Below are 17,733 nucleotides of genomic sequence, written 5' to 3'. Positions count from 1 at the left end.
CGGGCCTCCCCAAAATAGTAAGAACGAATAAAACATTTTTGGCACCCCATATTGGATGTCAATTATTGTCCTTCTTAAAATTATTTCTGCCCTTTAAGCCACAGCTGTCCAAATCAGCAACTGCGACTCCGCCACTACCAGCAGCAGTTAGGTTGCAAGGGCCATAGCTGGAGGAAAACCTGTTCAACTAGCTGACAGGAAGGGTTTTTAAGGAGAGGTGAGGAGAAGAACGTTTGGAGGATTTGAGCAAGGGAGGAGGCGAGCTACTTGCTATTCAGCCCCTCGGAAGAGCAGAATTCCACCTTAACCTTTGAATCTTGAGTTCTTTAGAGAGACAGAGGTTTAGTTAAATTCCCTTTATAGCTTTGCAAGAATTGGAACCTGAGGAAACAGAATTCCCTCTGGCTACAGCCCTTGTGGCCTAACTGCTGGTAGCCATGGAGTTGCTGATTCTGACAGCTGTGGCTTAAAAGGCAGCAACCATTTTAAAAAGGACAGCACGAAAACATCCTGGGAGCTGCGTCCCTATTTGCTCAGTATCTATGGGGTTTGCATCTTAAGAACTAGTCTCCTGGTCTCCCTGTTCCCCTCTTCCATTCACTCCCTCCCTCCTTCTCTGGGACTCCCATACCTGAGGCTGGCCTCAAACTTTCTCTACAGTCAAGGATGACTTTGGACTTGAGGGGAGACAGAAGAAAGTTAATTCTTAGATAAGCAGATACCGAGGGGAAAAGATCCTGGATCAGATCAGGCTAATGCCTGGGTGTTTCCACCTTAGATCCATGACAGCTTGCTCCAAGACTCTCACCCAGAAGAAATTCCTCTATTGCTGAGGCTTTTCCTCTCTGGCAGGCCACTGGGCTCACTCCCAGCCAGCTAGCTGACTTCCTCCCCACCCCATTGTGGGCCACAGATAGCCCATTAGGCAGGCTTGGCTGGGCGAACTCCATGTCAGGAGCTAACTGCAATTGTGGACTACTGAAAAGGAGGCCCTGTAGAGTTCTGTGGGTTTTCTTCTCTGCAGTTTTAAAAGTCTCCATCAGTGTCACACCTAGTCAGGGCCTTGCTGTTATTTAAAATGACACAACCAGCATTAAATGCATCCTGCCTAGACCAATTCAAGGAGAAGGGGAGCCAAGCTTTACTCCACATCCTGTCAAGAAGTGTATAAACCCAGACTCCCTGTGGAGCAAGCAGATCATATGCCCTCTCTAGACATATGCCCCTTGTAATGCAGGGGGCTCTGGCTTTGTGTGTCACATGCTGTCTCTGCTGCTATAAATCTTACCTGTGGTAGACTGCACACACACTTATCATCCTGCAATTCTTTAGTTGATGGACAAACGGAAGGAGGGCAAGCAGGCAATACATTTCTGATCCTCTGCTTCTTCACAGGAGTTAGTATGTACCACGGACCTGGTTTATGAGGTGCTGGGATGGTACCCAGACCCTAGGCTAGCATGTTACTAACTGAGCTACTTCCCCAACCTCTAGTCTCTGATTCTTGATTTATGGACACATGGATTGCTTAGGTGATGCAATTTGTGCTTGTAAAATAACAACAATAAGAGAATTGGACAAAGACAATCAGAAGGAGAGCCAAGAGTTAGCAGGAAATTCTCTATTGTTTCTAGAACCATATGTGCTCCACATGACATTATTGTCTTTAAACATGTTTTCTGTACTTTTTTTCTTTTACATCATGTTTTGAACATTCTTGGTTTTGTTTTGGGTGTATTTTCTCCTACAATGCAAACAATTATCATTCTAGCACTTTGTAATGTGGATTCAGGCCTACTTGCTGGTAATAATAATAAAATAACACTTCTCAGCCAGATGTGAAGATTTCCCCCACCATTCCTCTCTTCTTCCCCCTCTCCTCCCTTCTCCTCTCCCTTCCCTGCCCCCAAATTCCTTTCCCCTTTCAGATGAGACTCTAACCTGTGCCATGAAAAAGGATTCAGTTACCAATATCACAAATTGGAATTTAAAGCACCAAGGAATTCCCAGCCTTGCTCTTTCCACTGTATCAGCTGAGCTCACTTAGAACTGTTTTTTTTTTTTCTCTTTAAAACTACTCTTGTATACAAAGGAGTCTCCATCAATACTCAGCTTCACAGATTATTGTTTAACCCTTCACCTTCTCAGAGCATTGTCATCCTAATTAATTGACTGGTTTATGTGCTTATTTGAGAAATTCTCTCTTCTCTGCCAATGCCTCGAGGAATTCTTATTTAGGGTTTGAAGAACCTTTGCCTATTGACTGACTAAATGAGGCTTTGCTGATGAATCCCGGGCCTTTCCTGTGCAGGGCCAGAGCTGTACCACAACCCCAGCCCTGGCAAATTTAAATGGATGATGATGCTCCACATGCAGCCCCCAGCACCAACAAACCTCCTAAGAGAGGCCATGAGAGCTATCCTAGCTCAGGGCCAGGACCAGACACTGATGGCCTCCATTGTCCTGGATTTCACCGAGAAGCATGGACCTACATTTAGGACTGGGTGTTGGTGAGGCCCACATAATTTAAGGACTATGGTAGAGGAAGAAAGCTGTCACTTACCTTGTCTGCCCGGTCCCTCTCAACTCCATATTTGCCCCCAAAGCCTCTGGCGGCATCAGTCTGGGAAGAGTGTTTCTCCACGTCAGCAACGTACTCGTGGCCCACCGCACTCTAAGAAAAATCAGGAATGGTGAGAAAAGATCAGAGTGACCTTGAGAATAGATGAGGTGGCAAAGGGATGTTGGGATGCAAGAAATTCCATTCTGGGTCAGATCCATAACCCCTGACAGTGATGCCAAGGACCCCACGATGGGGGATGCAGTAACTTTCTCTAGAGCCGTGCCCAGGCCAGATTCTTTTTTCACGTCACTAGAGAGCCACCGCCCAGAAGCCTCCAGGATTGTACCGGAAGTCAGGAGACAGAGAAGAGATAGCCAGAGGAGTGTTGAACCCGAAAGAAGGGAGAGGAGAACTCAAACAGAGGCATTACAGAAAAACGAAGGAGCAAAGCCTGGGTGCATCAGGGGGCGCTGACCTTTTTCCCTCCATCACCCAGGTACCTCTGTCCTAGGTCTTTACCCATTTGGACAACCAAAGTTCAGAAGGGAATTCTGAAGTTTTCAGTGTGTATGTAAAAGATGACTACAGGACTGAGGAGAGACTCAGTAAGAGTCCATGCCCTGCAAACATGAGGACCTAGGGTCAAATCTCTAGCTCCCACAAAAAAAAAAAGCCAGGCATGGTTGCATGGACCTGTAACCCCAGCACGGGAGGGTGGAGACAGGTGCATTCTGGGAGCTCCCTTCCCAACCGGCCTGGCTGAAATGATGAGCTTCACGCTCAGAGGAGATCCTGTCTCAAGGCGCTAAGGCTGAGAGCTGCAGAGGAAGACATGTGACACCTGGCTGTAGCTTCCGCTTGTGCAGGCACAGGTGCACTCACCTCCCCACCCCCGCTACAACCTGCACTCATGCATACACCACATATAACACATGCATACAACATTCATATACACATAATCACATAATACAGTAAAGTAGTGATTCTCAACCTTCCTAATGCTGCAACCCTTTAATACAGTTCCTTGTGCCGGCTGTGGTGACCCCCAACCATAAAATTATTTCATTGCTACTTCATGACTGTAATTTTGTTACTATTATGAATCACAATGTAAATATCTGATATGCAGGATATCTGATATGTGAACCCCAAAAGGGTTGCAAACTACGGGTTGAAAACAACTACAGTAAAGAAAAATAAGAGAAGTTGCAATATAGGCAGAATACACAGCATTTAAAGGCAACAAATAATTCTATAGCCTATTTTTCCTTCTCCAGTAATGTTCCCTGCTTCCTCGGTCTAAGTGGGGACTAGTTTTGTTTCTGTTGCTATGATTAAAACACCCAAAAGAAACTTTAAAGGAGAAAGGTTGTATTTGGATACAATTCCAGGTTGGGGTCCTTGACGTTGGGGAAGACAGGGACCTGAAGGAGCCAGTTACATCCACAATCAGGAGCAGGGAGAGAATGAGGACATGTATGCTTACTGCTTACCTCTCCATTTCTACTCTTCTACAACACAGGACCCAAGCCCAGAGAGTGGGGCCACCCACAGTGGGCTTCCCACATCCGTAAAAGTAATGAAGACACTCCCCAACAGACATGCCTGCAGGTCAGTCTGACCTAGACAGTCCTTCACTGATGCTCTTTTCTCGGGTGGTTCCAGATTGTGTCAGGTTGACAGTGAAAACTGTCCATCACACAGGGTCATGGTATACTTGGAGCTGTAACAGGCCAGCTGCTCTAACGTCTTGATTGTTCTCTGCCATCTATATCTTGTGTATTGAGATTGGGGGCAAAAAAGATATAAACAGCATATAGATACTCTGCTTTAAAGCCCAAATGGACACTGTATTTGGAACAAATTTTAAACCACAGCACCAACAAGCTAGTACTTTGCTTTTCATTATTTTTTTTTTCTTTAAAATAGATCTCTCCTTTTCTACTCACCTTGTCCATCCGGTCTCTTTCCACTCCAAACCGACCTCCGTAGCCATGGGATGCTTTAGGCCCCGACTCCAGCTCTTTCTTCTTGAGAATGTCATGCTCCTCGGACACTTTGCTCCTCAGCTGGTGGATGCTGCAAGTCACCACACACCTGAGACTCCCCTCATACAGGGAGGTCAACAGACCCCTTCCCCGAAAAGTAGAAATCTTTTGTAGCAAAACTCTGAGTCCCCCAGATTTATCAGTGACAGGCTTGGAGTAAGAAGATGGTACAACCAACACAGCCTGATTTAAACTCTCTAGAAGCCAAGATCTTGTGGTCTGCCATCTTTCTCATTACCATAACCTTGTCATCTTCAGTCCCATTCCTCATGTCCTCATGTGTCACAGAACAAATGATATCTATATACTTATAACTGAGAAGTTATTGCTCTCTCTCCAAAAAGACCTGCCTTCAACCAATTAGGTGGTCTGTCTCAAGAAGCATGTAAAGACAGGCAAATGCCTTTAGACCACAGTTCTCAGAGTCGACCCCAGAAAAATACTTTTAAATATGGCAAAACTTAATGTCTAGTGATCGAAACATTACAGATAATAGCAAAACCAAGCATTCTGTGTGCCTAGTAATTGGAAAATAACTTAGAAAATAGAAATGCTACTTTTCAATAACATAAAGGGAGTCATTAAAACTGATGTTTGTAAAAATGCAGTTTTGGGTAAGTTTATTCATTAGTATTGGTGTATTTTCTTTTTTTTTTTCTTTTCTTTTCTTTTTTTTGGTCAAGCATTAACATTCTGCAACTAAGCCTGATAGTTTCTGAGAATAACAAGCAGAAACAAAGCCACAAAACCCACTCACTGTCATCTGTTAGGGCAGTTAAAGGTCCCATAATTTAGGACTGGGACTCTACCTCTGACAGTAAGTGACACTTACTCCTCTTACTTAGTTTATGCTCATTTCCATCCTTACTTCCGTGGAGGCTACAACACCAAAGGGGGTAGGAAAGCCACAGGCTGTTTAGTCTGAAGCTAAGAGTTGACCGAACAGCACCGGACCAACAAATGACAGCAATGGTTCACACATTTGGAAATATGCAAGGACCCCTGGGACCATATAGAGATATCTGGGTGAGAGAACTCTAAATTGTAGAGACCTGACTTTCGGCAGTAAGCAAAGGTCTGCAGGGTAGTTACTGTCCTTGGGACTCCATAGCTCAGGCCCAGGAGAAATGGTTACAGGCAGAGTGGCCATCTCACAGTGGAGATGTTCTCCTTTCATGGAAGATTAGACCCATCTGCTGGTCTGGAGGGATAATCTCGCTGACTGCTTTTTAAAAGCCTTTCAGCTTTAGCATGGTTAATTTTAGAAGGCTGGCTATGAACCAGATGAAATCAATCCGGCTGCTGGAGGCACCCAGTGTTCCCATGCCTCACCTGACCCCTCTGGCAGCTCTAAAAGCAGAAATCAGCAGCAGCCTTAGAGCTGCCTGTGCCTGAAAAGGACTGGGCTCCCAGAGCTTGTGAATGACTGTCCGAGGTTCCCAGCTGAGGTATTCAAGTGAGAAATCAAGGGCTGGACACAAACATTGTTTTCAATTGAGAAAATATGCAAATCCACCTACTGAATGGCAGGCTAGTTAGATTGTACCAACAGATGACATCATTTGAATGAAAATGTTCTGGGCAAAAAGAAAAAAATTTACAAAATATTTTACCTTTGTTTTGTTTTGTGTTTTGTTTTCGTTTGTGAGAAGCAGTCTCATGAAACCCAAGATTGCCTCTAACTTCCTGTGTAGCCAAAGATGGCCTTGAACTCCCAATTCTCCCTCCACCACTTCCAAGTGCTGGGATTACAGGCATCTGTAGCCACACCCAACTGAAAACCCAACTTTTTTTATGAATTTCTTTACCATATAGCGGAATCCATCCTGAGTAGGTCTTAATATATAATCATTTATTAATCATTGATAAATATCACTTAAACAACTTTGAGTGTGAAGCATTGCTAGGCTCTGGGGACACAAAAGGTCTCATGTATGGTGACAGTGGATAGACAGAGGAGACACAGGAAAAGAACACATTACAGTCAGGGTGCCAAGTGTCAGACCTAAGAGGTTTTTGACACACTGTCTCTGCTTCAAGTTTTCAAACGGCTTGTGTAGACGCGGCAAGAGAGTCAAGCAAAATTCAGGACTTCAAAGGCAAAAGAGGAGAAAGGGCAGTGCTTTGGGGCTTGATTAGAAAATAAAAATAAAGGCATAAAGCTGAATGAGTCTGCCTATAAAGTCTTCATTCACAAACAATATGGCCGGGTGGTGGTGGTGCATACCTTTAATCCCAGCACTCAGGAGACAGAGGCAAGGGGATCTCTGTGAGTTTGAGGCCAGTCTGGTCTACAGAGTGAGTTCCAGGACAGGCTCCAAAGCTACACAGAGAAACCCTGTCTTGAAAAAACCAAAAACAAACAAACAAACAATATGACAACGTGTTTAGAAAAGCCTAACTCCACAAAGAAACTACCAGAACTATTAAGTGCTCGTGGCAAGGTTACAGGATACAAAGTCACTTTATCAAAGTCAAGTGCATTTATCTACCAGCCACAAACATTTGAAAACTAAAAGTGAAAAGCAAGTTATACTTCTGACAGAACATGATATGTTTTAGGGGAACTTTAATGAAATATGAGTAAGACTTGAACACTGAACAATACTTCTGAAAAAAAATCTAAATAAGTAGAAGACTATCTCAGGTTCATAGATTGGAAAACCCAATACCATCAACATGTTTATTGTCCTCCTAAATGACCTACATCTCCAGTGGAATCCTAATCAAAATCCCAATGTATAAAATTATAAAATCTTGGAACAGACAGGTCCCTCCTCTCAGACCTCAGGGAATTCTGAGGGAGAGGGGAAGGGAAAATTGTAGGAGCCAGAGGGGTCCAGTACACCAGGAGAACTTGGCCCACAGAATCAACTAAGCAGGGCTCATAGGGGCTCACAGAGACTGAAGAGGCAATCATGGAGCCTGCACAGATCTGAGCTAAGTCCTCTGCATATATGTCATGGCCATGGAGCTTGGTGTTCTTATGGGACTCCTAACAGCGGGAGTTGGGCATGTCTCTGACTCTTTTATCTGTTCTTAGGACCCTTTTCCTCCTGCTGGGTTGCCTCCAGCCTTGATGTGAGGGTTTGTGCTTAGTCTTCCTGTATCTTGTTGTTCCGTGTTCGGTTGATGTCTCTGGGAAGCCTGCTCTTTTCTGAAGGGAAATGGATGAGGAGTGGATCTGGGGGAGAGGGGGGGGGGGTGGGAGGGAAAATTGGGAGGAGTGGAGAAAGAGGAAACTGCACTCAGGATGTATTGTATGAGAGAAGAATTTAAAAAAAGATTAAAGAGGAATTAAGATTTTTGTATCAAAATAAAATAAGATAAAATCCTGGGATCATAAGAAAAAAAATGTAAGGGGTATACAGTTGGAGGCCTGTTTGGTTCCAGTGACTTACCGAACGACTACAACAGTCATTGCACTGTGGTAGCTGTGCTGCCAGGGCAAACACATTGCTTAATGAGGCAGAAAAGAGTCCAGAAACCAACCACACAGAAGGTCACAGAAACCTGCCAAGTCAGTGGAAAAAGGACAGTTTGGACTGTGTTTGGCAACTGGATATCCATAGAAGATGAACCTTGATCTCAACTTCATGTTGCACATAAATATTAAAGACACAAATTTTAAATTGAACCAAATGTTAGAGATGATCTTCACAACTTCGAGGTAAATTTTTTTCTTTGACAACAACAAACCAACAAAAAGTAACCAACTAATTATAAAAATCTTTTTTTATATAAATTAGACTTCCTCAGAATTCAAATCTCATGCCTACAAAATAATATCACCAAGAAACTAAAAGAACAATCATTACTCTTGGATAAGTATTTATAGAACATACATCTCACAAAAGATCTGTTCCTAAAATATAGAGAGAACTCAGTAAGAAGACAGTAGAAGACAGTTCATTTTAAAGGCAAGGAAATATTTGAACATACATTCCAGAAAGAAGATGGATGAAGAGACATGGATGGCATATGCAAAAGACTTAATAAAGTTTACTCACCCAAGAAATACAAATTAAAATCACCACATACCCACAGAGTGGCTAAAATTTGTTATAGAATATTATTTTAAGGTGTGTTACTTCTGTTTATGTTTAACTCTGTGAAGCTGTGTTTTTATGCCTGTCTAAAACACCCGATGGTCTAATAAAGAACTGAATGGTCAATAGCAAGGCAGGGGAAAGGATAGGTGGGGCTGGCAGGCAGAGAGGATGTGTAGTAGGAGAAATCTGGGCGAAGAGAGATCTAGGATCGAGAGAAGGAGGAGGACATTAGGAGCCAACCCCTGAGCTACCCAACCAGCAACAGAGTAAAACAGAAAGGTATACAAAAATAGAGAAAGGTAAAGGCCCAGAGGCAAAAGGTAGATGAGATACTTTAAGAAAAGCTGGCAAGAAACAAGCCAAGCTAAGGCCAGGCATTCATAATTAAGAATAAGCCTCCCTGTGTGACTTATTTAGGAGCTGGATGGTGATCCCCAAAAGAGTGAAAAAACAACAACTACAAAAGTTCAAACTATCAACAATAATAAGTATTGGCAAAGACATGGTCTAAGTGAAACATATACATTTCTGGCAAAAATCAATTATGCTAACTTCCTTTTGGAAAATAGATTGGCAGTTTCTCAAAAGGTAAACACACACTGACTATATGAATAAGCAATTAGATTTTTTAACTATACCCTGGGAAATATAAAAATATATGCCGACAAAGAGATTTGTGTTCAAATGCTCTTGATATGCTTATAGACGCAGATGTCCAACAACAGAGCCATGAATAAACACAATGGATATTATTTGACAAGAAATAAAAGACCAACGTATGTAATGCTCTAGCTAGATTTCAAAAACATTCTAAGTAAAAACAAAAAAACATGCCAACACAAGAGAGTGTAGTCTATGTTATTCGTTTACTGAAACTCTAGAGAGACCAGACTAACTACCCAACACTGACAAGATATAGGTCAGCGTTTTTGTGTGGACTGGGCAAGCGGGCGCCAACTACAGAGACAGAGAGGAATTTTAGTCATAACTGAAATCCTCCCTGTCCTGATTGTATTGGTGGTTACTTGCAGTATTATCAAAATTCACTGAACCATTTGTCTATGATGATTACACATTAACAACATTGATTTTTTTAAATAAGAAAATATTAAATGAATGTACTCGTGAAGAGGCCCATGCTTATGCCGTGAGTATGGCACGTCGTTAAGACCAGACTATAATATAATCAGCTGCTTTCAACAGAACAGCAGCCTCAGGGAAAGGTGATAGTTGATCATGGGAATTCACATTCCATTTTTAAAAGAGAATCATGGACATGACAAAATGGGTTTAATAGAAATAATATGACATAGTGGATAAGTACTCAGCCCATAGATTCAGACTGAGTTGAATTCAAAATATTTGTCTATATTATGTCTAAATCCTTAGATAAATTGTTAAAATCAAGAATGAATATCTTTTCTGTGCTATCAGAATCACATTACCATCTATTAAAGACATGCATGACTGCATGACAAGACACAATACATGTTGCCCTTTATTCTCATGTTATAGCTATGGTTCTTTACAGTACCCCTGTGAGGTAAGGAGGGCCAGTATTGATATCTCCAGTCACATGGGTAAACAGAGGAGAGTGGTGAAATTATTCTCTTTAATGCCCTGAGTGCTGCCAGAGCAGATCTGGCACCCATCCCTGGACCTCTGGGGTTCTATTTTAGTACTCTGTCTGGTACTGTGTTATTCTTCATTTCTACTTTGTGTAAAATGGTAGGACACAGAAATCAGGTAAGCCGCTGAGGCAGATACTTACAGCTATTTCTCAGTGAGACCTAATCTAAAGGCTTCAGGAAGCACAGGAAGGCCTTGTCCAGTGTAGTGCTGTATGGTGATATATTGTGTACCCTAAGAAAATTTGCCTGAAGATCAGAGAATATAACAAGCCACTAGATTAAACATAGATGCCAGGCAGTGGTGGCACACGCCCTTAATCTTAGCACTCGGGAGGCAGAGATCTGTCTGGATCTCTGAGTTCAAAGCCACTGTGGACTACATGATATTGATTCAGTCTAGGAGAGAAACAGAGCCAGGCAGTGGTGGCACACAGCTTTAATCCCAGCACTTGAGATCTCATGCCTTTGCTTGGGAAGCACACACACACCTTTAATCCCAGCACTAAGAAGGATATGGCTGGGTGGAGAAAGGTATATAAGGCACGAGGATACAGGAACTAAAAAGCCCTTTTCAGGCTGAGGAGTCCTAGAGGTAAGAGGTGGCTGTGGCTTGTTCCCTTGTCCCTCTGATCTTTCAGCATTTACCCCAATATCTGGCTCTGGGTTTTTAAAAATACCAATTAAGATTTGAGCAACAGTGATGCCCACAACACTGTTCGCAGGGCATTCTGGGAGCTGACTTGTTTCTTTTCCACTAAGAAAAGAAGATAAAAATCAAGAGTATGGTTTTAGAAACACGAACAAGAGGTTTACATGGTGCTCTCGTATCTGTTGAATCCAGAAGTAAAAATTGTGCTTCTATCCTCTATGTCGTCGTTTTTCAGTTATATTTTATTTTAGAAAAGCAGACGAACAACAGACAAAAACCTCTGTCCTCTCCCACGGAGAGTTTACGAATCACTGTTTGAGGGTGGTAAGGACGCTTCACTAGTCAAGGGGGAAGAGAGCAAGAAGAAGAGTAGGCAGGCGTGGGGAGCACGGCGGTGCGATAGCCCTTGACCATTGGGCCATTTCTCTCTACAACTGATGAGAGATGGAAGAATCACTTAAGCTCGGCTCTGAATTAGAAAGCCATCCCCACACTCAATTTATTCAAGGCTGACCTGAAAGAAACAGTGGTGAGGGGGCAGGCCGCACGCCTACTAAGAACCACAGTCACTTCCTCTTCCTGTTTTGAGTCAGCCTGGTTGGGCAAGTACTCTCCCCTCCTGTTTCTCCTCCTCTCCCAGGGTCTTGGTGATTCCCACTTGACCATAAAGGGTGCTTAGTGGGTACCGAGCAAAGAACATTCGAGACTTTACATGGGAATGTCCCCTGGAGGGCTGTTTGATGTGGATAGGGAAACTGAACACCAGAGAGGGTGAAAGGTTTGTCCAAGGTCAGCTAGCCTGTTCCCAGAGGGATCCAAGCTTTTGTACCTTCAAGGCCTTAACAAATATAGACAAGAAAGCCTTTGTGGAAATACCTCCAGCATTCACTATAGAGGACACAGATCCAGTTAGTTTGATATGCAGAGCCCCACACCAAGTCAAAACAATGTGTGCAGTGCTACGCCATGCAGCCCTCTGAGTCAACACCATTTAGGAAGAAGGAAGGTACCAGCTGTTGCATACTCGTGTTAGGTTTGGGGATGGACATGATGAAACTCATCTGTATTAACAGAGTATAGAAATAACATCACCAAAGTGCTAAGAAATATTAAGTACCAGCAGACACTCACGTATACTACTCACTGAATTCTAAACATAAACCTTTAGAGTAGCCGCTGTAATCCCCATGAATTAATAAAATGGGCTACTGAAACATGAGGGCTGACTAAGTTCACACTGCTAGTAATGACAGAGCTGTGAACTGATGCAAACCCTTCCAGATGCAAGCTCTTCCCACAGGCTCACGGCGGGACTTTAGCAGTCCTTAAAATGCTCTACCCTAACATGCAAGATGCAGACACTGGGCAGGGAAAGCACCATGATAGTGTTTTCTCATCTCAGCAGTTCCCAGAGCTCCAGAGTGTGTGGCCTTCACTCAGAAAAGGAAAGAGCTTCAACCTTCTTGAATCTGTGAGCTCTCAGGGGCGTGAATACTAAGGAAGTTTCTGGAAAGGCCCTGTTCCTATTCTTTTCCTTTGTCACACTATGTACTTTCCAGAATTGCTTGATTTGTTTACTATTCAGTTGGGCCTGGAGAGATGACTGAATGATTAAGAGCTGTTCTTCCAGAGGACCCAGGTTTGATTCCCAGAACCCACATGGCAGCTCACAACTATCTGTAACTCCAGTTCCAGAGGATCCAACATCCTCTTCTGGCTTCCACGGGCACCAGACCCACACATGGTACACAGACATACATACTGACAAAAGACCCATCCATATAAAAATAAATAAAAATTTAAAAGAATAATATCTAGTATAGCTATGTAAGTCAAACCATTTAAGTCTGAATGGTGTTCAGTAATATTCCAGATCTGCACAAACATGTACCAAGTCTCCTAAGACTATGGCTGTTGCAATGTGGTCATCACTGACACCTTTTAAAATCTAGGGGAAAATGAGGTCAAAATATTGTTAGAGTGTGGGAGGAGGAGTTGGGAATAGAACTGAAAATTGCCTTAATCTTGACATATTTAGGAGTAATGTTGATTCATTACTTTCCAACTTTCATTCTTACTATACCATTGTGTTTACTTTGCTACTAAAATATGGCTGTCTGGGGCTTTCTAAAGCCAACAGTCCTGGTCAGATGGTGCTGTCTAGTCCATGGAAGAGAGGTGAGTATCTTTTGGTTGCCAAGTACAACATTCCACAGAAAACCCTAGGTAAGCTCATGTATTGTGGTGATACAATATTCTAAAAATATCTCTCACATCCTAAGAGATTGAAGCTTTGGCTGGACCTCGAAGTCAAAGTGAACAAGATGCCTTGAAATCACTTACCACTGAGACTGCTGGCCTGTTATGCCTGACTTTAAGAGAACAATGTGACAACCAAACTTACTTGCTGTGTGATCAGTTCTGACAACCTAAGCTAATGCACAGCTGCAATCTTAAGTTATGTCCTCTTCCCTGCCCCTGACCCAGGGGAACGCCTCTGTCTCATTTGCTGAAAGCGGCAAATACAGAAGTTGAGAGCAACTTCCTAAAATCAACCTTAAAGGTTGAAAGCCTCCATTTATGGGTACTGGTTGATAACCAATGATATTTGCTATCTGGGTCAGTTGGAGCCAGTGACTTAATCCCTTGTTCAACTCTGTTGAAGATTTTTGTTAAGTATTCATCACTGCTTCCCCCCAAGTGAAGCTTTCCATGCAGTTCAATAAAGACAGAGCAGAGAGAGCCTTTTGCTAGGGAGATCCAGACACCAGGCACACAGTCACAGAGCAGCCACAAACAAGACAGATAGACACACAGACACAGGGACACACAGACTCAAAATTCAGCCTTCTGCTAATCTAAGAGACTGAGACACATACAGCAGACCAACCGAGGAAGAAGACAGAGAGAGTGAAGTAGAGAATTCAAATCTAGATTCTCTTCCTTAAACAAAGGGAAGTGATTCTCTTTCTTTCCTTAATGGGACACCGGTGCATTATTGGTAATGCAGAGTCAACCGCTCACACGTTATAATCCACACAGTGTAACCCAGGCTAGCCTTGACCTTGAACTTCTGATTCTTCTGCATCCATCACTCCCCCCACAGGCACCCCCTCCACCCTCCAGTGCCAAAATTACAAGCATAAGCTGCCCCACTTAGTTTATTTAGTGCTGGAACCAAATACAGGGCTTCATGCATACTAGTCCAAAATTTTACCACTTGAGCTACATTGCCACATTTATTTCAGACAAAATGAAAGTTGGATCTTTGTCCTGAAGACTAAACATCATTGCTAAAATGATTTTAGTCATCAGCTTTTCCAAATGTCATATTTCTTTATATTAATATTAACATTAATGGTTCCCAATTTCTATCAAGTAGTCCAATGCAAATTTGTAGCTCAAGTCACTGTACCAACTTCAGATATCGTCCTCACTACAGCATTGATGGGAGAGCTCTTTCCCTTGACATTTTACTGATGCCTTCTCTTTTTGAGACAGGGTCTCATTATGTAGTCTTGACTGACCTGGAATTCACATGCAGACCAGACTGGCCTTGAAGTCACAGAAATCTGCTTGCTTCTGCCTCCTGAGTGCTCGAATTAAAGATGTGTAAGACCACACCCAACACTGAAGTCTTCTTAACCCATTGGAAGCCACCCTCCACTCTAAGCACATGTTCTATATTTATGAGAAGGGTTAGGTGAATGGCATTTGATAGATAATTGATAGATGATAGATAGATAGATAGATAGATAGATAGATAGATAGATAGATAGATAGATGGTAGATGGATAGATAGAAAGATAGCTAGCTAGACAGACAGACAGACAGACAGACAGATAGACAGAACTTCAGCATTTGTGCCACTTCTCTGACTACCTCCTATCTGAATGAAGGAAGGGAGATCGTTAAAACAACAGACTACCCTGGGGGGAGAATGAGAGCTGTCCTATATAAAAGACACATAAGAATAAGGCAGATGACGAGCGCGATGAAGTGAAAACACACGGAGACAGCGTCTAGACTAAATAAATAAATAGACACAAAGATTCACAGGCATGGCTATTTTCTTGCCACACGTTCCCCGGAGGCTGCAGGTTTTCCAACAGCTCTTCACGGGACACACTTCCCCTCCCGGTTCTTCCGGCACCTACTTGATGTGCTCTGTGCGTCCAGAGCCCTCGATGGTTTTGGCTCCCCACCGTTGCTCTTTCTCAGAGATATCATTCTAAAAAAGACAGCATGCAACACCGTCAGCAAGAAATGTGCTATGTTGCAGGGAGCCTCACGATCCACCCTCATCCTCTCTGTCCCCTGCATTACTCTCACTCATAGCTGCAGCTATCCTATCTCAGCCCCACATGAGAATTAACATTAAGCTAGTGATCCTTGGCATGTCCCTTCTTACTCTGAATTACCGTAGGTCTACTCTTTCCTCTGTAGGTCTCCCATGACATCTCAAATCATGGATCACAGGCCAGAAGAGTCCCAGGTTCAGCTGATCCTCAACTTCAGGAATAGAGTGACCTGGTCCCTCAATTTCACTATCAAATACACTCATACCTGTGCCCTTCTATGCTCATCACGTTATCATGCATTTTAATAATGACAGCTAATGATTCTGCCAATCTGTCTCACCATGAAGACTATCCTAAGCTCAGCTAGTCCTTTCTAAGCCCCCTCAAAGGTCAGAGTGGCTGAGATGCACCCCCCACATTGTTCAAGCAAAGCTTACTTCCCTACTCACCACAAAGTCAGGGTCTGTGTCCCAGTCATCACCCTGGGTCTCCACGGAAACAGATACATCATGCCCCACTACAGATTTCCACATCTGAAGGTGATGGATGATGGAAATAATTAGGAATGAAAACAGAATTGAGAGAAAGGATGATAAGTATGCTGAAGTCAACTGTATAGCAATTGGATGTTTCTTGCCCTTCTTAGAAGAAAACAAGAGCTGAAACAAAGCTGATAGAAGTTCTAGGGAAACTTCTGCTCAACTAGATGAGAAAGGAGTGGGATTTATTTAAGATAAATCAGGATGGTTGAGTCCACCCACATCTGCAGAGAAGTCAATGTAGATGTAGGTAACAACCTCTATCACAGTGCTGGGACTGTTCACTATGTAGGGGTAACCAGTGGTCATACAACACTCACTACAGGATTGTGGTGGCATTTCCCTGAGATTTCTCCATAGTTTCCTTTCTAGTTGTGAAGACATAAATGAGTCCAGTGTCCTTCCTGTCTATAATCTGCTTAGCTACATTGAAAAAATTTTCACCTGTCCATGGAATACTGTCCCACATTCACTCTAAGACTGGTCACTTACTGCACAGGAGTAGATCATCAGTAGGGACAATTGGTTGAAATACCCACTGGTTGATGCATGGGGAAACATTAAATGACAGGAATCTCAATTTTCTAAGAAAGAAAATGCCAATGCTGTATGTTTTATCGCTCAATTAAAAATACTGTCCAACTACACTTAAAAAGATAAATATTCAAACACAGCATGTAACAAGTCCCTTTTTTGGAACACAGTGTGGAATTTACCAACCAAGTAAACATTACAGAAGTCTTTGGAGAAGACTAGTTTGATGGGGTATCAATCATCCTCCACTGGACACCAGTGTTTTATTGAGCCTTGCCAAGCAAGGGAGCATGAGGAAGAACTGCCTAGTCACACTGTGGGCTTCTGAACAGAGGTGTAGAGAGGTAGCAAGGGACGATGCCCATCCACCCTGGTAGCCTTTGGGATTTCCTGGTTCAGCTCCTACCTACTGGCTAGCAAGTCCCTGCTCATCCTTCTTTCTAAGGAACCTCCATCACCAGGAGGCCTTCCTGGTGTTCATCACTCCCTCCCAAAGGAGACCCTCTTCAACTACCCCTCCTCAGGGCTCTGTGCATTAGGTCTCCACTTTCTAGATTCACCTGGAACCCTCTACCCTTGCTCCTATTTTCTGATAACCCCTAGAAGATCATCCATGGGAAAATCTGAGGTGTGTGGGGGGGGTTAGAGACGTGTTAAGGGGCAATGGGGGAAGTGAGGGGTTAACCAGGCCAAGAGTCTGGTGAGCTACTAAGAACAATGCCTTCCCTACTTGGCAATAGCTACTGATAGGGGTTAGAACAGCTAAAGATGACCTGTGAACCACATCCCTATAGCCTCTGTTTGACATGTCCTGGCTTTGAGGCTATCCTGCAACAGAGGGAAACTGGAAAGGAGAAGTCAACTATATTCATGAGCAATAAGGAAGCAGTGAGGTCCGATGGTCTCATCCTCTGTCCTTCTATCCCCTCCCCCCAGGCCTCAGCCCATCTCCCCCATCAGCCCCTCACACTCACTTTTAAGATCAAAGTAACAATATGCTTGTACTGTTGATGACTAGTCAAGAAGGTTGCCAACTTGAAGTAGAAGGCTGGAGAACAATCTGGTGAAGGACAGTGAATGCCAGGCACATCCAGTGCTTGATGACAGTGTCATCTTATGGCATCAACAGTCCATAGACACCTCAGTAATATAACAGCCCCTGTGAGACCACAGCCAGTCACGCAACACAGTATACACCACTTGGCCAGATACTAGACTAAGCAATTCACAAATATTAAATACTTTGACAAATCACTGATTACTGTGATTTTGTTCCCCAATGTTAAATAGTGAAGAGGTTAGCCTAGCTGCCTGTCTCTGACACTCTGGGATTCCCACAAACACAGTGAGTTACCCTAGCTGAATCATCAAGCTTGCATTTGGCCCCTAAAAGCACTTGGCTCAGCACCAGTGTTC

General features: G+C 43.2%; 1 protein-coding gene across 4 annotated transcripts in view; it reads right to left on the bottom strand.

Moving 5' to 3' along the window:
- Positions 1–17,733, bottom strand: part of Hcls1 (hematopoietic cell-specific Lyn substrate 1) — a 32,239-nt gene that overhangs the window by 12,072 nt on the left and 2,434 nt on the right. For 3 of the 4 annotated variants that reach the window (XM_052740638.1, XM_052740639.1, XM_052740637.1), the window contains exons 2-5: positions 15,694–15,777; positions 15,101–15,174; positions 4,513–4,642; positions 2,564–2,674 (exon numbers count right to left, since the gene is read on the bottom strand). In XM_052740638.1, the coding sequence (XP_052596598.1) occupies positions 2,564–2,674; positions 4,513–4,642; positions 15,101–15,174; positions 15,694–15,777 (399 nt within the window). The other variant, XM_052740640.1, reaches the window with a different exon arrangement.

This window comes from Peromyscus californicus, unplaced genomic scaffold, assembly GCF_007827085.1.
Source record: "Peromyscus californicus insignis strain IS unplaced genomic scaffold, ASM782708v3 Scaffold_16__1_contigs__length_79575227, whole genome shotgun sequence".
NCBI classification, from domain to species: Eukaryota; Metazoa; Chordata; class Mammalia; order Rodentia; family Cricetidae; genus Peromyscus; species Peromyscus californicus.
The sequence above is the reverse complement of the archived record's forward strand: the minus strand, read 5'-3'. Positions and strand labels throughout refer to the sequence as shown.